General features: G+C 48.8%; 1 protein-coding gene across 1 annotated transcript; it reads left to right on the plus strand.

Annotated features, from left to right (window-relative positions):
• Nucleotides 1-1766: 1766 nt before the first annotated feature.
• Nucleotides 1767-23592, plus strand: CCDC126 (coiled-coil domain containing 126). The gene is made up of 3 exons (XM_052001038.1): nt 1767-2031; nt 9939-10319; nt 21222-23592. The coding sequence occupies exons 2-3, from the start codon at nt 10082-10084 to the stop codon at nt 21404-21406; spliced, it is 423 nt and encodes a 140-aa protein (XP_051856998.1). The 5' UTR covers nt 1767-2031; nt 9939-10081; the 3' UTR covers nt 21407-23592.
• Nucleotides 23593-23841: the final 249 nt, after the last annotated feature.

A 23841-nucleotide genomic window follows, 5' to 3' on the forward strand; every position in this document is an offset into this window, starting at 1 on the left:
TTTATAAGTATTTTTCCATTCCACTTAAATTGGTTAAGCAAAATAACTCCTAATAATTGCTTGATTTCATCTTCATTAGCAATGTATTCAACCTTTTCATTTTGATTGGCTGTCTTCTCTTTTTAAAAAAATTATGTAAACGAATGATTTGTCTCATTGGTTGTTTTTTTAAAGGAAACTCCCAGTTCTGTTTTTATTACATTCAATTTCATTAATTTCACCTTTAATTTTTAGATTTTCCAATTTGGTGTTTAATTGGGGATTTAAAATTTGTTTTTTCTAGTTTTTTTCATTGTATACCCAATTCCTTGCTCCGGCTCTCTCCTTCCCTCCCTCCCTCCTTCCTCCCCCTAATCTCTCTCTCTCTGTTCCCATTTAGAAATACACATTTTCTTCTACTGCTTTTGCTGGCTTTGGTATCTTGTTTCATTATTATCATTCTCATTAAAAAATTACTTTTTGTTTCTATGTCTAGTTCCTTGCATGTATTTTTCTACGCGCATGCTGGTTCCCCTCCTTTGCAATGTAAGGGCAGGAGCCAAACCCCAAACAGGGGTTCTTTCCCCATTGGATCTCTGTGCTTTGCATATAGTAAGCACTTAATAAATGCCTGTTGGAGGAAGAAACAAATGGACGTCTCTGAGCTCCGCACAATCTGTCGGGGGCGCTGTCCTTCAAGACTCTAGTGCAAAGTGAAAGGAGAGAATGTCTTTTGTCACAATTCTATTCATTAGAATATTGACCCTGTACCACCATGTACCTAGCACCTAGTACTAATATCTAGCAGACCGCTAGGGGGCGCCATAGTGCACACCGTGTCAGGCTTGGAGTTAAGAGTAGAAATCCAGCTCCAGACGCTTCCTAGAGACCTTGGGTGAGCCACTTTACCCTGCTTGTCTCAGTTTCCTCATCTGTAAAATGAGCTGGAGGAGGAAATGGTCAACCTCGCCGGCGTCTTTGCCGAGAAAGCCCCAAATGGGGTCCAGGAAGACTCAGACGAGATTGACAACGAGAACCAAAACTAAGTCTCGGGGACTGGGCTGGATCGCTGAGAGGTTAAGTCGTTTGCCCAGCGTGTCCAGCCATATTGTGGCCAGAGTGAAGGCATGGAGGAGGCTCAGTCCGCCACCACTTCCACGGCCGCCATCACTGGCAACATTGTAGCAACGCCAGGGATACATTGTTTCCTGGCACCGAGGCTGAAGTCCTGTGATTTCACAGACGAGGCTCCGGTTCGAGGACAGGTGATCGATCAATAAGGACTGGGCCTGAATGGTTCCTGTTTTGACCAGGCTGACCTCTAAACGGAGGCAGACACAGGTTAAGTGAGTTGCCTAGGGTCTCACAGTCAACAAGGGTCTGGGGTAGGATTTGAACTCGGGGCTTCCTGACTCCGAGTTCAGCGTTTCTACCTCACGACTTCTGTGGCTTTCAGTTTCCTCGTTTGCGAAATGCAGGGCCTAGGCTCGATGACCTCTAAGGGGAAACTCCCAGTTCTGAATTTAGGATACAGTCCTAAAGTTTCATGCCCGCGATCCCTTCTCCACTTAGATCGCATCTCACCCGGCTAGGGCTGGAACGCGGAGAACTAGTCTGCCAGCGCACATGCGCACAACTATCTGCCGTGAAAGGGCGCCCAGGGGCGGCGGAGGCCCCCGGTTGCTTCGCAACAGTGTTTCCGGGGGTGGGGTAGTGGGAGGAAGAGGCGGGGGAAAGAGGTAGGTCGGTGGGCGGGGCCTATTGAAAGCAAGGGGAGGGAGCGGAGTATCAGTAGGCGGAGATTCCAGGGACTCCTCCCAGAAGCCGAGGCGCCTCTTTAACTCCGCCAAACTGCATTCTCCACAATGCAGCGCGAGGGGGCGGAGCGGAAGCCGGGTGAGCCGGGGGCGGCCTGAGTGCAACGCCTTGGAGCCAGAGAAGAAGCTCCCGCCTCCGCGCCGGTGCCGGTGCCCGTGCCCGTGTCCGTGCCGCCGACGGTGTCCGCGTCTCGGCTCCGGCCTGGACTGACGAACAAACGGACGGACGGACGAGGTAATCCCGGGGGCGGCCCGCGCTGCTCTGTGCTTCCCCTGTCCTGCCGGGCCCGGCTGGGCCTCCCTCCGCGCCCCTGGGGACCCGGGACTTGGAACCCGGCGCCCGGACCTGGAGCGCGAGGCGCCGGCGGGAACTTATCTCGGACCTGGGCCAGCCCCGCCCCTACCTCTGTCCTCTGGGTCCGGCGCTCCTCTGCGGGGCAGTCTCTCCAGCAGTGCAGATCGCAGCCCGTCCCCGGGCAGTGGAGCGGGGGGAGGGGCAGGGCTAGAATTTTGACCTTGACCTCCTCCCTCCGCCGGTGCCCCGGCGGCTCCAGCTGTCTAGAAGGCTGGAGAGGTGCCCAGCTCTGCCTCCGGGGTCCCTCCCTCACGCCCCCTGGGCCGGGCCTCCACTTTCCCATCTGCAAAGTGGGCATGGCCGGGGCTACTTCCGGGCCGGGAATCGATACTGACTAGTGCTCCTTCATGTGCCGCCTCCTCCCTGACCCTGACAGCATTTGAACCCAGGGCTTTGCGGCTCCAGGTGCTCCTCGGAGAGAATTCCGAGTCCCAACAATAACGCAGGCCACAGTCAGGATCCCAACAACCGCTGGCTGGGGAGGAGAGGGCAGCAAGGGTTCCAAGATTGCCGAATGTTAACGGGGGGAGGAGAGACGCAGGCTCCACGGGGAGAGAGTAGCAGAGTTGGACGGACCCCGGGCCCCAGGGAAGGGTACCTTGCAGCATTCGTAGTGGTCTCTTCCTGTCCAGCTTTTTGGCTTCTGACTTGGGGAAGAGCCAGCCAGAATGCCTTCTAAAAAGCCCTCCTTTCTCTTAGCAAGTGTCGTGGAATACGGTCTGGAGGGAGCTTGAGATGCTTCAGGGACCACGGGGAGGGTCTTCAGGGATCACGGGGAGGGTCTTCAGGGACCATTAGGAGACTTCAGGGATCACGGGGAGGGTCTTCAGGGATCCTTCAGAGACCACAGGGGAGTTTTAGGGACCTTTGGGGCTTCAGAGACCTTTAGGGGGCTAGATGGTCGTCCTTTTTCAGATAAAGGTGGTGAGGGGGCTGCCAGTAATGGGGTAGCTTGCCTAATCTTAAATAGCTAAGAGAGGGTCAAGGCAGAACTTTCCTCCAGGGCTGGCAAGTGTTCTTTCCTCCATACTTTCCCCAACCCAGGAAACTCCTGTTGTGTTGGCAGAGGGCAGATGAGAATCCCCATGTGGTTTTTTAATGTTGAACCTTTGTGGCCTGCGACCAGGACCAGAATTTCTGGATTTCTGGAGTTCAATTGTTCTAAGCCTCCCAGAATTCTTTGTCCCTGACCACAGCCTCCACCCTAAATCCTGGGCTCTTTCCACCCACTTCTTTTCTACCTTATCCTAAAGTCAGACTTTTCTGCCTCCTTGGGGTGGTCACAGTGAGAGAGGGCACGATCTGGCTTCTGGAGGGATCAGCTTTGCATTTGTAGCCGGCCTTTAGGGATTGCAGGCTGTCCTGCAGGCACTTTGCTGGATCTGAAGTGCAGCAAAGGCTTGTGCAGTTCCAGCTCCATTTACTTTTGTAAACCCTTTTCTCAAGAACTCTCCCCAGACCTCATTGGTTCTGTCCCATCTCTTAGATTTTGTGTTTCCAAGAGTAGTTTTCGGTTGCTGAGGAACAGCTAAATAAAGATAATCCTCTCTGTATTAGCTGGGATATCAGATGTTCTGTCTATAGTTTCACCATCATTTCATCTGCATTTGGGATGATGGGCTTTCATTTTTTTTCTATTATATATTATTGAGCTTAGTAGGGAATTTCCTTTTTTTTTTTCCCCCCAGAAAAGGATATGTCTATGACCCTTAATGTAGTTGAGTTTTAATTAAAATAGCCATTCTTTTGTATTTTATGGACACAAAATATTAGAACCATCCTAACCCTGAGATTTTTATTTTCCGAATGTTCATAAAAAAAAAAAAAGAAAATAGCATGTGGCACCCAAGGACTTACTTGATTGGTGACAATGATTTTAACTTAAAAAAAATTTAAACATTGATTTTTTAAAAATAAAAGCTTTTTATTTTCCAAACACATTCACCCTGGCAAAACCTCGAATTCCAAATTTTTTTCCCTTCTTCCCCACCAGACAGCAAACAGTCTACTATAGGCTAAACATTATCATCCATTTTTTAAATGTTGAGTTCCAGATTTTCTCCCTGCCTCCAGCTCTTCTCCCTCCCGTTGAGAAAACAAGCAAAATATACCCATTAGACATGTAAAGTCATGCAAAACATTTCGGGATTAACCATGTTGCAAAAAGCAAATGAACTCGCCCTCACATATAATGTAGCCTCCATTTTTCAGCCATCACTTTCCCGAGCTGCCCAGGGCAGGGGTGTGGCTCATCCTTCCACCATCCCCAGCAAATGGTTGTCTTAGGTCAAAGGATGTGTCTTTGCATGAGGGTCTGCCCTCTTCCAAGCCACAGGTGGGCAACAGGCTACTTTTGCCAGCAGAGAGCCTGCTGGGGGCACCTGTGGGCATGGCTCAGCCCCACCGGTATTCCTCAGGACCACAGTGTGCTACCCCCTCTATTGTGCCATTGAAGGAAATAGCCCATGCTGGAGGTTTTTGCGACTTCTGATCGTGGCTGGGAGTCATTTCCTCCCTCTTCTCTCCCTCTAAGCCCCCTACCTCCCAATGAATCAAAATCTCTTGAGTGGAGGGGGGGTAGAAATCTGGCCTGTGTCTGAGCTTAAGATGCTTAGCAAGCCTCTGGGAAGTCCTGGGCCAATCTGTTCTTCCTTTCCTGGCCCTGCCCCCAACCCTGGGCAACTCCTGTTACTTTTGGACTACTTGGATGAGGGCAGGGTGCGGAAGGGGGCTCCTTAGCCAGACCCTCCATCCATTTCTTTGAAATATTCCCTCCCCTCCCCCCGGTTCTAGTTCTGCCTCCTAGAGTCCAGGAAAGGAGGCCTTATTCTTGGGTCAGACATTCAGACAGACAGCACCTGGGACTGCGCTCAGGGGTCAGAACTGGCTTTTTCTCATTTTGGTTTTTTGGAACTTCAGGTGTTCTGCCACTTTGACATCTCCCGGTGAGGGACATAAATAAATTGCCCCCGGTCACCGCTGCTGCCTCTCTGCAGACCTTTCCAGCACATAGAGATAGGATTTTATTTTCAAGGTGTGTAGAAGCTAGAAGGGGAACTGTCATGGGGAAAATAGTGAGCCGTAGTGAGTCATTTCGTGTTCATTTATATGGTGCGGACTGAGGGTCGCAGGAGGCGGAAGAGATCAGAATCCCGGAGGAGAGAAGCCCAGTTCGAGCGCTGAAGGGGATCTATGGAGAGACTTCTGGACAATGGCAGTGACGCTGGCTCCCTGGGGGGGGCTGTGCACAGGAGGCTGTCAAGGGAGGCTGAGGACCTGCTGGAGGCCTCCACCCCTTCCTTCCTTCCTTCCTTCCTTCCTTCCTTGGTGAAATTGAGTAAATCAGCCACCTTTCTTGGGCCACCGTTTCCTCATCCAAAAGGCACGAGGGTGAGGCTATCTGGTTCAGCTTTAAACCTGTGACAAAAGGCAGTCCCAGAACTTTGCTTTGGGAGGTCGGCAGTGCGAGTTTGATTTGGGCTTTTTTCACAGGCGGGGAAGTTTCATAGGGATTCCGCAGTCGGAAGAAGAGATTTTTGAGTGAAAGAGGTAGTCGCCGGCAGGGAGCCGAGGGCAGGGGAGCTGGGGAGACGGGCTCCGCTGGGGAGAGGAGAGGAAGGCTGGGGAAAAGCCTGGGGGACGTCGGCTTTCCCCCCAACTTCCCGAGTCCTATCTGTAGACACTTCATATAATCTGGATGAGTCCGGCCTCCGGCACAAAGAAGCCGGAGGCTAGCAGGAGGCAGAGCTGTGAGCTCAGCAGAGAGCCCCCGACTTAGCTTCCTAACTCGGGGGCCCAGGGCGATTGTCACCAAACTCAGAACTCTCCCCAGAAATAAACTCCCTAGGAAACATGGGGGACCGGAGGGGCCGTGGCGTGCCCCCAGATCGAAAATGGGCTAATGATGGTTACAGAGGGTTTGAGAAGTGGAGGGGGCATTGAGGGGGCTGCAAGGTGGAGGATTTGAGAGGAGAAGGAGGAAATAAGAAAAGTAGCTGAGACAGAGTTTTGGTGCTTAAGTGGGAAAGTCCACACTTACAGAGTGGGGTTGGCTTGTTAAAAATGTCAGAGCCGGAGTGTGCGCGGAGAAACTAGGACTGAGAGCCAACCCTGGGCATTGTCATTTATTAACCACCCACTAGTGCCAGGCACTTCCAAACAATCCCTGCCTGCACGGATTCCTACTTATCATTTAGTTGAGGGAGATATTTGCATCCATAGGTATAACAAACTAGGTGGAAGGCCACTGGTGGGAGAGGAACCAGGCCCTGGGAGTGTTGGGAAGGACTTGGTGTAGAAGTGGGGCAGCGGCTGAACCTTGGAGGAACTGGGGGATGTAGGAGGTGTGGGAAGGGCCTGCATCCTGGGCGCCATCCGGCAAAGGCAGGCTGGCTGGGGCAGCGCTTAGAGAACCTCTCCTCCACAGGTTTGCCTAGAATGGGGAGCGTTGGAAGGAAAGTTTTCAAAATAAAATTAAAGCGGGAAGGTAGGTGGAAGACTCTAAAAAGCAGGCTGGGGATTTTGCATTTTCTCCCAGAGGCCACAGGGAGAAGGTTGGGCCCATCTTTCTCCAGCTGGGAGTTGGGGAAGTTGCTTTCTTAGGTGGAAGTTCAAAGAGACCAAGGGATTGATCTCCAGTGAGGGACGAAGCAGGGAGGCCTCGGCTGCCTCCACTGCTGGGGAAAGGCTTGAAAATGGAGGAGAAAGCCAGAGGGTTAAGTTCAGCTCACCCAGGCCTGGTGGTTTCATGGAAAAATAAAAGCACTACTGATATAAAGTGTTTAATTTGATTCCCTTTCTTTGTCTCTCCTCCCTCCCACTTATTCTGGATCAAAAAGGTCGATGTGGAGAAGAAAGTGGCTTTAGTTAGCTATTAGCAAATAGACTCTGGCCCTTTTCTTTGAATCTGAATTTAGGTGGGGGGATCGGCTGCTCCAGGGGATCGGTTCTCAGACAACCTTGTGGTGGGATCTGAGGAAGGTGTGAAATAGGGGTAAAAGGTAGGAGGAAGTAGGATGGGAGGGAGAAAGGAAAAGGCCCCAGCTGGGGTGGGGCTCCGAGGCCCAACAGATGTTGTTCAACCCTTCCTCCTGATATTTCAGCAAAAAAGAAGAGGTGCTTTTCCAGAGTATTAGTCTGAAAAGTTTTCGTACTGTATGCTCTATCAAGGGGCCCCATGTTGGCGACGGGTCCAGGACCCTGAGCTCCATTCCCTTCCTGGCCCACCCCGGACCACCTGTTCTCCCTCCTTTCCCTTTGGGGTGTCTCTCCCTGCTCCCTGTCCCTGGAGACCACAATCTATGCCTGCAGTCTTGCCTATATCCTCGTGGATTCTTGTGTGTCCTTTGGACATTTTAAAGGCATAAAGCGAGGGAAATTAACGATTGACTTACAGCTATCCCATGATTTTAAAAACAACTTGCCAGATCCCGGGATAGCCCCCCTGCTGGAGACCGCCCCCGGGAGAGATCGAGGAGCATATGGTGAGAGCAGAAGCAGCCTGAGGGGTCCCTTGGCCATCTTTTTTCTCTTGGATCATCTCTCACGACTTTCCCGGGTTTCTCGCCCATTTCCACTCTTCTCCATGGTGTCTCACTGGATGCCTTCTCCCCCGGACCCTTCTTCAGCTCCTTCCGGGTGTTCTCTACCTGCTCCTCGAGGGCAGGGACTGGCTTGCTTTTTGCTTGTGTCTGTGCCCAGTGTTCAGCATGGCCCTTGGCACACAGTAGGAGCTCATTAACACTCGATTTGAATCGACTTGACTTTGGTGGCTGCCACCAGGAGCTGTGTCCGGCCTTTGCCGCGGAAGGGCAAGAACCTCCCTGGTTTTAGATTTGGAAGGATTGGACCTGAGCAGTCATCTCATTAACAGCAGAGAGGAGGTCACACAGTTAGTAAATGGACAGGGCTTGATTAGAACCCAGTCCCCGCGTCTCCAGATCCATTGAGCTTTTCCTGCTCTCTGACATCGCTTCCCGCAGGGGGACGTCCCTGCTCTGTTCTGGCGGCCTCAAGGTGCGAGGCCAGGCTTTGCTCAGTCCGCTCCCAAGGCAGGATCGGGAGAGGCTGATGGTGGGCCTGGCCTGCAGCGGATTTACAAAGGGACCCAGATTTGAGTGGATCCCTGGGGCCGGCCCCCCACGTCCCCTTTACTGCTAAGGGTGTGTTCCCAGGGGCATCCCTGTCTGGTGCCAGCCGGCCTCTGCAGGGGTGCCCACCGGCCCGAGCCCTTCCCGTTTGTTGGGATCAGAAAGGACCCCCTCTTCCTGGGGAGGCAGGAGATACCCGGTGTCCTCTCCATCTCTTCTGTGGAGGCAGACCCTGACAAGAGGGACTGGGGCTACTTTGGGGCATGTTGTGCCGACTTGCTGCCACACCCACATCTGAGAATTTCCTGCCCACCAGCCCCGAGGTTGTGACCCCTAATTTCTCCTGCAAGTTCAAAGGACACAAAGCATTTTCAGGTCAGCACCGATTAGTGCTCATAAAGATAACGGTGCTTGCCAGTTAAAGATCAGCCATTCATGGGGGAACAATCAAGATGGCTCCCCATGGCAGCTGCGGAGATTTGGCAGCTTCTTTGCCGACTGGCTCAGTCCTCAGCCCTCCCTCTTATCTTCTCCCGTCACTCAGCACGGGCAGCTTCCCATCCAGGCTCTCTCCTTACGGCCACAGTGAGGGGGGGATATTGCCGGGGCTTCTTGAGGCAAGGGCCGGGTTCTGAGTGGTTCTGCGTAGTCACTTGTGCTAGTGGCCCTCCTGGAGGGAGGCTTCACGAGAACCCCACTCTCCTACCCAGGGGCCAGCTGCTCCTTCCTTCCCCTTCTGGGCTCCCTTTCTGTTTTGATCCCGTTTTCCTCAGGTCGCACGATAACCAGTCAGTCACAAACATTTACCAGTTGCCTGCTCTGTGCCGGGGACTCTGCTAAGTACAAGGAAGGGCCCAAAGCCCCCAAATCAGAACAAATCTCCAAAGCCGCAGAGCCCAGCCCCTTCCCTCCAGGAGCTCTGAGGCTGACGGGGGAGAACCCGCAGACCGGCAGGGAACAAGACAGACCGGGGGTCTCCGAGGGAAGGCAGTGCCGCTGGGGAGGCCCGGGGAGGCCACGGTTCCATGTGACACCGAGGCATCTCCGACGCCCGCGTTTGTGCCCGTCCCCTCCCCCGAGGGCCGGCGCTGTATCTCTGCTGCCCTTGGGCCTCCGCGCTGGTAACCAGGGGGCTCTTGTGTGCTCGGGTGCCTCGAGGGAGCTGGGCTCATTGGTGACGCGTCCCCCGTGGCCTTCCCACGGAGCTTGCTTCTTATAAACATTCCCTCCCGCCAGACGTCCCGCCCGCCGGCTTCCAGGCTGCTTGGCTCCAGGCTCGCCTGTCCCTGGCAGTTGTGCCGGTGCCCTGGGTTCTGCTTTTCCTCCCTGGGCCCAAATCATCCCTGCGTCTCTGGGCTGTGGCGGGCCGGGGCCCAGTCCTGCTTCCCTGCCCGCTCTAACCTGCCTCACAGTGTGCAGCACAGCTGGCTGCAAGCCCGCACCTGCGGCCCGGAACCGGCCGCGACGGGCGCGTAAGGAGTAAGTTGCTGCCATTTGTTGCTGGCGATGGTGGCTGGGACAGACTCCGGCTTAGTGGCCTGGGAGGGCACCGTCCTGGGGCAGGGGGGACTTGGGGGGAGGAGGTGAGCGAGGAGCGGCCTTCCGCGGAGCACACGGGCAGTGCTCCCCCCTCCCCCTGCCGCTGCTCTGGGATGGACCAGCCGGAGTAACCGAGCTCTCCCTCTGAATCTCCCCTAGGGCCGCCGCGCTGCCTCGGAGCTGGAGCGATGGCCACCGGGCCGAGCCGAGCGGGAGATTAAAGGGCCCCGGCTTTTCTCCGCTCAGCCCGTGGCTCCGGTCCCCGACTTCCCGCCCCGGCCCGGTGGCTGCCCGCATCCGGAATGTTCCTGACGCTCTCCAGAAAGAACATGTCGCAGAAGCTGAGCCTGTTGCTGCTGGTGTTCGGCTTCATCTGGGGGCTGATGCTGCTGCACTACACCTTCCAGCACCCGAGGCACCCGAGCAGCGTGGAGCTGCGGGAGCAGATCCTGGACTTGAGCAAGAGATACGTGAAAGCTTTGGCCGAGGAGAACAAGAGCCTCGTGAACGGCGAGAATGGGGCCTCCCTGGCGGGATACGGTAAGGGGGCGCCGGAAGCCCCAGCCCTTCCTCCCGTTGAAGTCGGGGTGGGGACCGGGCATCTCGGTCTGTCCGGCCGGGGTCACGCAGGGGGCTGCCTCAGGTGTCCAGCGTCCCCCATTTGCCCACTCGCTGGGAAGCTCCCCGAGGGACGCTGCCTCTTTCCTGGCCACGTATACGAACGGTCCCTCGATCCCAGGCTTCGTGCCCACCTTTCAGAGCCGGTAGATTGCAAGCTCTGTTCCGGGAGCCGCTGTTTGTTCTTTGCCCCAGGGACAAGGCCCGGCTCTTGTAGGTCCTTCAGAAATGCTTCCTGATGGATTGAGAAGCCCAAGTGCAGGCCGGCCAGCTCTTCCTCCTGTCCCTCCCACCATCTTTGCCCATTCATCTTCAGCTTTCTATTGAGAAAAACAAAAATCCCGAGCAAAGGAGAGAGAACAGGGAGGGAAGGAGGAAATGGCAAGAATAAATATGTGAATTCTTTCACCCCCTCAAAGAACCAGCTTATTTACCAGTCTAACGCGTCCGTGCTGACATTTAGTGACACTTAGGCAGGGAAACTGGGCCTAGCTGTGTTCCCAGCTGTGTTTGAACTTGAAAAGTCTTGAATTTCACTTTAAGAAACTAAATTCCTCCAGGCATTTAAATGAAAACACCTTTCAAGTGGACATCTTGTTCGGCTTAAACTAACAGCCTGCAGAATTTCAAAGTAAGTTAGGTTTACTTTTACTAAGTAAAGATTTCCTAATCTTTTCCTCCTTTAAATCCTGCTGGCTACCGAGGATTGACCCCAATGGGAGACTCCACTCCCAAGTCTTTTCTGTGTTCTAGTACTTACTAATCAATGGGCAGAAAGTTCCTCAGGCCTCCTGGGGGATCGGTACTGGACCAAGCCCAGGGATGCAGAGACAGGGATGACACAGGTTGTTCCCAGTAAGTATTTATAGATAGCAGCATAAATACAGTGAGTTAATCCAAAGTAGGTTGCGAGCTATGGCTGAGAGAGAGGGGAGAGGTAATATGTAAGGGCAGGAGGCTTCCTGAAGGATTTTGAAGGAGGGGGGAGAATGGGAACATTTGAAAGCAGGAAAAAAACAGATTGAAGATTGAGGGAGTGATTGAGGTTGCAGTCTGCTGAAGAAGATGCTAGGCCATGGGGTCAAGTGCACATGGACAGGGTTTGGCTTTGGCAAAAGATCTGTCTCTTTGTAGTCTCGGGGACAAGTGGAGGACTGGTGGTGGGGGGAGGTATAAAGGGGCTTTAAGATGAAGAGAATGGGTAAGAAGGGGCTCCTTTAAAGATTGGACTCGGTTCTGTCAGAGGCATGATTCTCAGCTGAGAGAGGAGGACAGCATTGTGGGTATGGGGTGATTGAGGAGAGAAGATAATATCTGGAATAGATTCTGCGAGCTCATGAGATACTCGGCTCCAAAAAGTCAGCTGATCAAAAGTAAAAGCAATTTCTTTTACTGTTAGCAAATTTCTCCTTGAGGTTTTCAAGCCTGAAAGTCTTTTTCAAAAGAGCAGGTTCTATTTAAAAAAAAAAAAAAAGATATTTTGTATATTTAAAAAAAAAAGGGTAGGTTCTAAAAATCAGGGGTTTTTAACCCTTGGATTTGTGAACTTAGGAAATAGGCTGATATTGAATATGCCATTTTTCAGTATAACTGGTTTCCTTTGCAGTCCTCAGCTACTTATGCATTAAAAAAAGCCCCAGTTCTAAGAAGGGCTCCCTGGGCTTTACTGTACTGATTGCCCGAGGGATTATTGCTGCAAAAAAAGTCTAGAGGCTCACTTGTAATTGTCTGCAGTCCCCTGTGATTGAGCCCTAAAGCAGCAAGACTTTTTCTCCATGGTGATTTCATAGACATCGCCTTCCCTGGTGAAGATTGCAGCACTCGGAGATTCAGCAGAAAATCCTTGAGGAGATCCCCCATGTGTCCCTTTCTGGTCCCTCTGGGGTTGGCGGAGGGGCTACCTTGGATGGCAGCCAGCGTCGACACAGGCTCAGACGTCCCTGTTGGGGAAAGACGTTGGTCGGAGAGCCCGGGAAGTTTCAGTCCCGCTCAGGCCCGCGCTTCGGTGCGAGCAGGCAGGAAGCGGCACAGCCTGCCACAGACTGCATAAAAATGAGTTTGGGTGCGCAGTCCCAGGGCTGCTTATCTCGGACAGCTCATCGTCCGGGAGGTGAGATTATCGAGACTCGACCGCAGTTTTATCTCCGCACCGGTAATTTTTACTCACTGTCTCTCCCAGGCCAGCTAGGGCCCCCACGAAAGCCCACCCATTTTTCTTCCTGCCCTTCAATGACTCACTTCTGCCGCTGCGGACGCTAATGGATGAACTGGCCCGCCGACAGCCCGCCGTGTGAAGGGGCACTCACACACGCAGGCAGCCTGGAGCCAGGAGGCTTTCTCTTGACATTTTCCTCTGTTTCCCAGCATCCTTCTTCCGTGTTGATGGTCTGAGTGCTGTTCCCAGCCTCCCCCTGCAGCTCACAGCCACTGGGCATCAGGCCCCACAATGGCTCCCATCATCCCCTTCTCTCTGCTCGAGGTTAGCCCGCAGTGGGGGCGGCTTTCTCGCGGCCTCAGCCCCTCAGCTGCCAGGGGCTCTCCCAAAGCAATGGTCTGACAGGGTCGGTCCCTTCCCGGTAAGCTCCTGCAGGCCCCAGGGCCACATCCAGGCAGCCTCTGCAGGCTGACGAGCGCTACTTCCAGGCCAATCAGACCGGCCGGGAGAGATCTCTAGCCATGAGCATCTCGAGTGCCGCCCCCCACAGGAAGCCTGCCCAGCTCTCCTGGCCTGCTTGGGCCCTCTTTGCATGTAGTTTGGTTCCTTGTTGCTCCCCCTTTGTTTCTCCTGATAGAAGGTAACATCTGGTTTTGTCTTTGGGCTCTCTGTGCTTAGCACATTGCCTGGCACGTGGAGGTATTTAACTAAACTCAATTCTTTGGCTTTTTTACATCGTGCATACATATAAATAGATATTGGTATATACATGAGTGCGTAGCTACATATATGTGTGTCTCTTTTTTGGCCTTTCTGGAAGGTCCTTCCATAAAGTAAATTTGCACATTTAATTATAGCCAAAATTTGAGCACTTTCAAATTTGCAAACCACTTTACATATATGATCTCATAAGATCAGCCCGACAAGCTGGTGAGGAAAATACTCTGACTTTAACCATTTTATAGAGGAGAGAATTGAGGCTAAGAGAGGGTAAGTAAAAATACTACGTATTCTGTCTCCATAGTTCTCTCTGAATGTGGGTGATCCTCCTCATCCCAAGTCTATTAGAATTGTCTAGAATCACTTAATTGTGAGCCAAGTCCCTCACAGTTGAGCATCACATAATCTTGCTGTTGCCATGTATAATGATCTCCTGGTTCTGTTCATTTACCTCAGCATCAGTTCAGGTGAGTCTCCCCAGGCCTCTCTGATATCATCCTGCTGGTCATTTTTTTTTTTTTTTTTAAATAGCTTTTCATTTACAAGTTATATGCATGGGTGATTTTACAACATTGACAATTGCCAAACCTTTTGTTCCAATTTTTCCCCTCCTTCCCCCCCCCCCTCCCCTAGATGGCAGGATGACCAATACATACTTAATATATTAAAGTATAAATTAAATACAAAATAAGTTTACATGTCCAAACCATTATTTTGCTGTACAAAAAGAAACGGACTCTGAAATATTGTACAATTAACCTGTGAAGGAAATCCAAAATGCAGGCAGGCAAAAATAGAGGGATTAGGAATTCAATGTAATGGTTCTTGTCATCTCCCAGAGTTCTTTTGCTGGCTGTAGCTGGTTCAGTTCATTCCTGCTCCATTGGAACTGATTTGGTTCATCTCATTGCTGGAGAGAGCCAGGTCCATCAGAATTGATCATCATATAGTGTTGTTGTTTAAGTATATGATGATCTCCTGGGCCTCCTCATTTCCCTTAGCATCAGTTCATGTATGTCTCTCCAGACCTTTCTAAAATCATCCTGCTGGTCATTTCTTACAGAACAATAATATTCCATAATATTCATATACCACAATTATTCAGCCATTCTCCACTGACAGGCATCCACTCAGTTTCCAGTTTCTGGCCACTACAAAAAAGACTGCCACAAACATTTGTGCACATGTGGGTCCCTTCCCCTCCTTTAAGATATAAGCCCAGTAGAAAAATTGCTGCGTCAAAGAGGATGCACAGTTGGAGAGTCCTTTGTGCATAGTTCAAAATTGCCCTTCAGAATGGTTGGATCAGTTCACAACTGTACCAACAATATAATAGTGTCCCAGTTTTTCCCACATCCTCTCCAGCATTTATCATTATCTTTTCCTGCCATCTTAGCCCATCTGAGAGATAGGAGTTATTTTAATTTGCGTTTCTCTGATCAATAGTGATTTAGGGCATTTTTTCGTATGACTAAGAAATGATTTTAATTCATCTTTAATCTTATAAACTTAAGTCAGTTCTTTCTATTTTTTTAGAAATAAGGCCTTTATCAGACATACTGGCTATAAAAATTGTTTCCCAGCTTTCCACTTTCCTTATAATCTTGACTTCACTAGTTTGTGCAAAAGTTTTTTAATTTAATGTAAACAAAATCAGCCATTTTGCATTTCATAATATTCTGTAGTTTTTCTTGGGCCATAAATTCCTCCCTTCTCCACAGATCTGAGAGGTAACGTATTCCTCATTCTCCTAATTTGCTTATAGTATCACTACGTCTAAGTCATGAACCCACTTCAACCTTATCTTGGTGTGGGGTATTGGGTTTTGGTCAATACCTTGTTTCTGCCATACTGTTTTCCAATTTTCCCAGCAATTTTTGTTAAGTAGTGAGTTCTTATCTCAGAAGCTGGAATCTTTGGCTTTATCAACACTAGATTACTATAGTCATTGACCACTGTGTCTTGTGAATCTAATCTATTCCATTGATCAGCTACTCTATTTCTTAGAGTGGTGATGATCACCACTTTATAATGTACTTTTTGGTCTGGTACAACCAGGCCACCTTTCTTGCAAGTAAACTTAAAAAAAAAAATGAGTCCATTTTAAATACAGTCTGTTGAAATTTCCTTTTGTAAAAAAAAAATGAGTCCATTTTAAATACAGTCTGTTGAAATTTCCTTTTGTAAAAAAAAAATGAGTCCATTTTAAATACAGTCTGTTGAAATTTCCTTTTGAAAAAACTGTTGATACTGAGTTTTAAAAGTTGCAGAAGCTGAAGAAAACAGTTGTTAGGTGAATGCTGAGTGATGGTGCTGTTAAGTGTTTGGAGAACAGCTGGTGGAGGACATCTTCCTCTTCAGGTGGGGAAAACCAGCTTAGAAATGTGGTCGACAGAATTGAGAAAAAGAAAAGTAGACTTTGCATGCACAGTGAGCAGCTTAAGGAAAATTGATCTGAGAATTCACATTAAGCAAAATGAGATTGTTGGGCTTCCTTTAGAAAGCAAACTGCAGCCTGGAATAAGGTTTCCTTCTCTCTCATGCACACAGCATTGGATCTGAGTGGCTCACGGGTTTCTTCAGTGTGCTCGGTCACACTCAGATCTCCGCCTACACGAGGGAGCCGAAATCTTAGCTTCGATCAGAATTTGTTCCCTTTGTTGCATTCGCTACACTCATGAACAGAAGGGAGAAAGGCTGTATGTATGTACACACGGGAGAGCAGAGAACTAAAATCGGAGTTATATTTAACTGGAAACCATGATATACTCAAATCACCAAACTATTGCTTTCCTAATTATGTTTTCCATTGTATAATAAAATGATGTTGCATGCTGAGAGGCTAGGGCTTAGATGTTAATATTAGTATTTCACGTAGTGATAATCATGTTGCCTCTAGTGGTTTCTTCCATATAACTATTAAGATGTGGATTTTGTGATGTTACAATATCATTATTGACAAAAATAGGCATTTTATAGTAGCAAATCTTGAAATCCCTATTTACCATTGTGTGAATTCTATTTTCTTTGCCCTTTCACACTTAATCCTGTTGCTTACTGTTGTTTCTGATACCTAAGTAATAGTGGGCAATAATGGATTATGGTATTACTATTTTTAGTCAGTTTGTGATTAGCTGTGGGATTAAGGGGCCTGTCATTTATTCTCATTAAATCTTTTATTTTTTTAAACTATAATTAAGCAGATTAGGTGATCAAGCTCTATTTTGCTAGTGTTCACTATTTTACTTACAGGAAGCCTGTCCTTTTCAACAAAAATTCTAATTATGCTAGTAAACAAGCATTTACATAATTTTATATTTAATTATAACTGGTTTTTAAATCACCTTCATTTATGAAAAACCCTCTTCTCACCTCTGCTTTTCAAGTCTTTTTTTGATTAGTTCAATGTGAAATGAAGCAAACTTACCTTCCCAGTCTTCACGCAGAGTCCCCTACTCCTGACCTCAGCCATTTTAATGAGTGGTTAGTTTCCACTTTTCATTCTTTTCGTAGACATTTCCCCAAGTATCTAGTGCCTACTATGTGCCAACTGTGTGTGTTTGGAAGTAAAAGAAAAAAAGCAAGATAGTCTCTGCCCTCAAAGACTGATTTTCTAATAGAGGGAGAGACCTAAAGAGGAAGGGCGGCCGGAAAAGGCATTTAGTTTGCAGGGCGCTAGGGTAGGGTGAAAGGTCAAATTAGAACCATGGGGGAATCTAATTAACTGCCTATCGCAATAATCACATTGGTTTTATTATTATTGTTCCCGGTATCAGAGTGGAACTTGGGGGGAGGGAGAGGATGGTGGGAGCAGAATCTCCCCGGGCATCAGCCAGGGTGGACGGCGAGGTGGCTGGGAAGCTGTGAGGATGGCTGTGTGTATCTGCCTGCCCTGGCCTGGGCAGTTGGTCACCTCGGTCATGGTGTCAGGAGGTCCAGGGGTCCACAGGGTGCTTGGCTGGGAAGAGGGCAAGGAAGTGCCTGGTAGAGCCAGGATACAAAGCACATCTGTTGACTCAAATCTACTCACTGTGGTCTTTCTTCCAGTTCTCCTCGTCTTAGTGATTGTTTGAAACAAGCACATTTTCTGCCAATAGTCTGCAACTATGGAAATTTGAAAAGTGCTTAAAAATTTTAACGAGACCGAGAAATCCCTGTGTAGTCTAATTTACATAATTTGTTTAGCAAAATAACCTTTCATAGCTTATGGAAAGATGAGTTTTTATCCCAATCTGACTCAAGTCTGAATTACTCATGAATTCTAAATGGGCTTTGAATACTAAGACTTTAATATTTCTACAACATTGTATTTATATACATAATTGAATTGTGTTTCAAATGAAATCTTCCTATGAAGCAGAATTTTTTAAGTTGTGAAGGTTGATAAAAACGTCATAATTTAAGACTAAAAGGTCTTGCTGCTGGGGGTCTTGGATCTAACATCAGGATGGTCTCAGAGCCACTGAGTCTTTACCAATGAGGAAATTGAGGCTCATAGCTAGAGAGATTTGCCCATGGCACCATGGGAGAAACAGAGGCTTCTGGTCCTTGAGCTCCAGATCCAGTGCTCTCTCTGCTGTCTGCCACGCGCTGCCTTCCCAATCCCAGGAAGCCAGTTCACTTGTCTTAGGTGTGGTGAGCGGGCCCATTCTATGCCATTTTCCTTGTCCATTTTACCCGAGTGCACATCGCCAGCTCTTGTCTGGATCCCCCCGTGGCCTTTGGAACTCCCGCTTTATTGTCCACAAATCACCCTTTAGGTTCTTGAACTTTTCAACTAATATTCCCCCCCCTCCTTGATGTAACAGAATCCTGGCTCTCCCCGGGACACCACAATGCTTGCAGTGCCTTCCCCTCGTGGCCATTCTCCCACTGCTCTGGCTTACGAGGCCGGGGCGAGGTGCGTTTCCACAGCCGCTTCCAGATCACCGTTTCTAAGAGACATTTTTGAGGTCCACGAGGCTCGGTTTCCCCACCTAGTTACTGTCTTATGGATCTTTCTTTCAGTAACTTCAGTCCTTGACTTCTGACCTTTCTCCCTAATCTATTGTTATCAGTCCACGGACTTCAGTAATCATAGTGACAGCACCTGATCACTTCTTCCACCCCCAGAAGCACCATCATGATTCTATCTTAGCCCCCGCCCACTTGGCGAGTCGTGCTGCCCGCCACGTTCTGCCCTTTGGCTTCTGCTCTTTAGGAATGTCTCCAATAACTATCCCGCTCCCACACGGACAGTTCAGTTTGGTTTTCCTTTTCCTCATCCTGACTTTAGCTCCCCCATCACCATCCCCTTTCTCCCGTCTTAGTATCGCTTCTCTTGCCTCCATACACACTCTAATGTACTCGAGCCGCTAATGTGCCATGTTCTCTTGTTTCTGGTTTGCTGACTCTGACTTTGCCCGCCATAAATCTGGCTGCAGAATCACCTCAGACGAGTCTCTTCTGCTACTTTATTGACTCCTTATCTTCCTCAGCGCAGCAGCCAAAAGGAACTTGCCCCCTCTCTTCAGTTCTCTGGCCGCCTCCCCAGCAGAGCAGAAGACCGTGGAGAAGACGAAGGCTCCTTCCTCCCTCTACCTCTCCGCTCATGGCCTGCTCTTGGTGCCCCCCTTAAGGGAGAAGGCAGATACTTCCTTAGGCCCATTCCTCTTCCTTCTTCTAGGCCCTTATTCTTATCTACCCCACCCCCCCACCCCGCCGGACCCTTTCCTTCTCATGCATCTTTATTTTCTCTCTATCTTCTGGTGCCTTACAGACACGGGACAGATAAAGGCCCCCAGGATCTTGAAGCTGACCAGACTGCCCTGGCTGAGCCGGAGTCAGCTGAGATTCCTGGGCCAGCTTTGAAAGCCGGCTCTGCCTCGTGACAGCCTTCTTGCCTCATGACAGCCTTCCTTCCTCTGGGCTCAGGATGACCCAGGTTGTTATCAGGTGGAATGGAGGGGAGGGACCCATCTCTTCTCTTCGCTTACTTTAGGGCCCAGGCTTCAGGAATGATCCTTACGGGTTGTTCCTCCAGCTCATTCTTCCCCAGTGGCTTTTAGCTCATAGCATGACAGGTGCAGGGGACGCATGCAGTCTTGGGTAGTAAAAGTGTTTGCCTGAAGACAGAAAAGGTGCCTCTCTGCTCAAGCTTGTTACACGCAGACCAATTTCCTCAGTGTTTATGGAAAAACGGCTTTATTAAAACCGTTCATTCCAAGCTAATTGCACTTTGGAGTGTCATTAAGTCAAACATTCCAAGATACAAATAGGATTTTCTTTCTTACTAATTGCTCCATTTTCCTTTAATAGGTTTTTCTTACCTCACTCTTACGTTGAGATCCTGATTAGTTCCTTTCTAATTCAGGCTGAGTAGCAGCGTGGTGTCTGATTCCTTCTTGGACTTCTTTGCAGGGAGATCCTTTGGGGTCTTTGGGAGCCAGGAGTTTCTTGGCTTTTTCCTTTTCTCAGTTTCCATAAGAGAGACATCGGTCGGAGTGGAGGATAAGGACCAAGTTGTTATCTCTTTCTCTCAGTTTATGCCAAGTATAAAGGGGAAAGTACATCCTGGGTCACACATTAGGGGATTCTGCTCTACCTTAAAACAACTTCACTTTCCCCTTTTTTCTTTTTGAAGAGAAGATGCTCTGGAGCTTTGTTCTGGGTAAATTTAATCTGGGCAGGAACAGAAGTTGGTTAGTGACTCTGTTTAGCTGATTCTGTCAGTAAAGCTTCTGGTCAGGGCCCAAGAACCTGTCTATGTTAGGGGAGAGATGGAAGTTAACGGACAAGACTTTGGAGAAGGGAGATGATAATAATTAGCATGATGATGATGATGGTATTCCTGAGCAGCTTGGTCCCGGGCTCTAATCCTGGGGCAGACCTTGGAGTTAGACCTGCCAGGATGATCCCCTCCTCCCCAGAAGAGACTGTCTCCTTCCCTGGGTCAGCACCAGTCCCCATGGGACAGGCTTTTCAGTTTTAAGGCCTCGGCCTCCCCCTCCTGACAGCTCCCATTTGTAGTGGACTACCATGGCCCCCCAGGTTCTCTGCCTCGGGTCCCACTGGACTCCAATTTGTAATGTTCTCTTTTCTCAAATACAGTGTTCTCCATTAGCAGGTTTCTTGGGGAGCTTCTGGAGGCAGCCTTAGTTTCAGTTTAAAGTAATAATCACCTCAAATGCAGCCAGGAGTTAAAGGCCAGTTCTTTATTGTCTCTTCCAAATTAGCCTGGTTAGTTTTCCTAGAGGGCTATCTCTCTCCTTGGTTCCAGGAGCTCCTGTTGCTAGTCCTTTGCCTCTTCCAGCTTTAGCCTCTCTTCTTCCGAATCCCCCAAAGCCTCCAGCCCGCACACAGGTGATATATGGAATGAATCTGGCTCCGCCTCTGAGAGTGGGATTGTGGGTTCCTGATTTGTGAATCTCATAGAACTCCAATGAGCACTAAGTACATTCGTGAGCTAGAGAACTGTTAAGGACCATGCTAAATTAGGTAAGCGACTTAGCATCTTGTAAGAATTCTAACACAAATCTTCTTCATACTTGGCTGTCTGATCATTCATTTTACCTGTTCCTGTGGCCTGCCTTGAGTCCTCATGACCAGCTTCTCTGGCCAAGAAGGCAGATAATTAAAAGGACTTGTCTGTGTGCTTTTCAATCAAATACAAAATTAAATTGGTCTAAACATAGTCAAATACTAGGAAAAGGATGTTTTTAGTCATATAAGATGATAGATCTAAAGCTGAAAGAAGCCATCTAGTTAAACCCTGTGTTTTACGGAGAAGGAAACTGAGTCTCCTCTGGGGTAGGGTCTGGCCAGGGTCACACGCCTCGTCTCAGGCTCCTCCAGCCCCGTCAGAAATGTTGGCGGAGGATGGAATGCCTTGGCCATGCCGCGAGGACATCGGGGGGCGCTCGTTTAGTCATTTTTCCTGTTCTCACGTGGTCCATCTTTTTCTTTCCCAGCTGACTTGAAAAGAACGATCGCCGTCCTCTTGGACGACATTTTGCAGCGCCTGGTGAAGCTGGAGAGCAGAGTGGACTACATCGGGGTCAGCGACTCGGCCGCCAACGTCACCAACGGCACCAGTGGGCACCTGCTGCCGGGGACGCCCAGCAAGAGGATCAACGCGTCGGGCCACATCAGATAGCGGCCCCAGAGTCCCGGGGGCCACCTCGTGCTCTGGGGCTCAGCCCCCCTCCCAGGGGCCCTGTGGACTCTGGCCCGGGCAGAAGCCATCACTGGCATAGACTGTCTACACGTGGGATCCATGGAACCTTCACTTCTGTATATAATTTAAAGAGATGGTCGATGTGTTATTTTCCGGCAAGTTTCTGCCTTTGCTTGTATTTATCATGGCACCGTAGTTGTGTTATAATAAGCAGGTGGGTGGAATACAAAGTTCTTGTGTTTGGGCTGAAGCTAAAACCATTCAAAAGACATAGGAGTGGATTTCTATATTTATTTAAATAGAAACATATGACTTTGGGACAAGTGGAAAATATTGTAGTTGAATCATTTTTTTCCCATCTTTTCAACAGACGTAACTCCTAAATGTTAAACTAATGCTGTTGGGAAATGTGTATATTTACAGTATTATATTTTGTTATCTAATTGTCAATAGAGAATAGGATATGATGTTGAGAATGTTTTAAAATCACGACCCAAAGAATGTCTTTATTTGCACTATTTGCCAGAATATCTATAGAGAGATTGCTGTATATTTAAATGTTTCATTTGCAAAAACGTAACCTTGAAAATAGGTAGCAACTACTGTCCAGAATATATATGTTCCAGACATTGGAACGGTTCAATTATCAACAGCCAAGTGAGCATAGCCTCATACTCAGATTTTTTTTTTTCCTTAGCTACATGCTAAGAAAAAAAAAATCAATATTTTATAGCAGGAAGTTAAAAATAAGTGATTTAAATGAAGAGTTTATAGTTTGCAGATATATGAATGTTTCCATCATTTTTCTCTTCGTGTTGAACCCCTGGACAGTTTGTGCTGACAGCTTGGTACATCATCTCTTTATTCTGAGTTATTTTTTTCTTGTACTGAATCAAAGGGAGAAAATTGAATCTAGTCAGGGAACAATAGTGGGATTTTGGGGGGGTTCTAGCTGGATGTTTCTCCCGAGGAGAGATACTGGGGAGGGATTCGGGTGAAATCGAAAGTCAGGGAAAAGCTGGTTCTTACATGTGGTCCCTACTTTCAGGAAACATAATGTGACAATCTGGATTAGGCAGTAGCTGCGTTAGGGGTGGCTATTGACTTCACAAAATGCTTCTTTTAAGGCTTTCAGATCATTTAGAGCAGCAGTATCAAATGCACTGCCCAAACTAGATTAAAATGTAATTGGGTGACATTTAATAAGATAAGGAAAAGCAGAGTAGAATATACATAATGTGAATATATGATTTTCTAGGTTAAGCTGTCCGTGCCCTGCCGTGATCCTCATAGAGCATCCTCATTTGTAATAATTGAGTTGGGCTGCATTGTCTTAGAAGATAGTTGAACTTAGAACTTTTCAAGAATACACTGATTATGTAAAGCAGAAGTTCTTCAAGAACGGTTTTCAGCTCTTTTTCATAGAATCAGAGAATGTAAAGTGCAGAGGAGGAAACCGAGCCCGAGAGGGGCTTTGCTAGGAAGCAGCCTTGGCTCGCCAAGGAGGGAGTTAATCTCATTTCCCTGGAGCTCCGGGAGCCGGTGGCGGGGTTCGTGCCGTCCCCGGGGACGGGCGCCGAGTGAATTTTGACAGGACGGTTTTAAGGAGAGGAGGCGAGATTCACTGTCACAAGCCTCACTGGCCTCCCCTGGAGGAATCTCAGCAAGTGGAAGAAAGGGTGCCGTGCTGGTGACAGCCACCGCGGGGAGCGTCTGGGGGAGCCTGAGCCGATTCCCCCGTGGGACCTCGTGTGGTGAGCCGAGCAGGCTTAACTTCTCCTCTCTGCAAACAGGTCCACCTGTCATCACGGTGCCCTGGGACCCCTCCTTTTACCTTGTTCTCAGTTGCTCAGCTTCGAGCAGCACTGTGTCTGCTTGTTCAGCTGTACTGAGTTACATTTTGCAGGGCTGCATTTGGGAATATTCATTCTTGAAACATGGTGTCGTGTTGTACCGATGATTAAAATACTGTACTAAAAGATGCAAGATTTCAGGTGCTTTTCATATTCAAAGGTGGCTGTCTGAGTCCTTGCCACGTAGGCGAGCATTGTACAAGTGAAGAAACGACATGGGCTGCAGCAGGATGAAACACTTTTGGTTGGACATAAATGTTTTGTTTTGTTTTTTCAGGGAAAAAATAAAATGTTTGTATTTGTAAAAAGTCATCTTAGTTTTGTGTTCCTTCTGTTTTTTTATCCCTTTAATTTCCTGAAATATCTGTCTTTCTCCCCAATCAAGAGAGCCATTCCTTATAAGTAATGGAGAATAAAAGTCAAAAAGTTCAGCAAAAATCCCTGACGTTATATCACACACACACACACACACACACACACACACACACACACACACTTTCAAATTTAGTAAGTGTTCTGTGCTCACAGGCCTCTTCCTCCTCACCTTTGCAAAGATATGAG

The sequence above is a fragment of the Antechinus flavipes genome, chromosome 5 (genome assembly GCF_016432865.1).
Source record: "Antechinus flavipes isolate AdamAnt ecotype Samford, QLD, Australia chromosome 5, AdamAnt_v2, whole genome shotgun sequence".
In the NCBI taxonomy this organism is placed as follows: domain Eukaryota; kingdom Metazoa; phylum Chordata; class Mammalia; order Dasyuromorphia; family Dasyuridae; genus Antechinus; species Antechinus flavipes.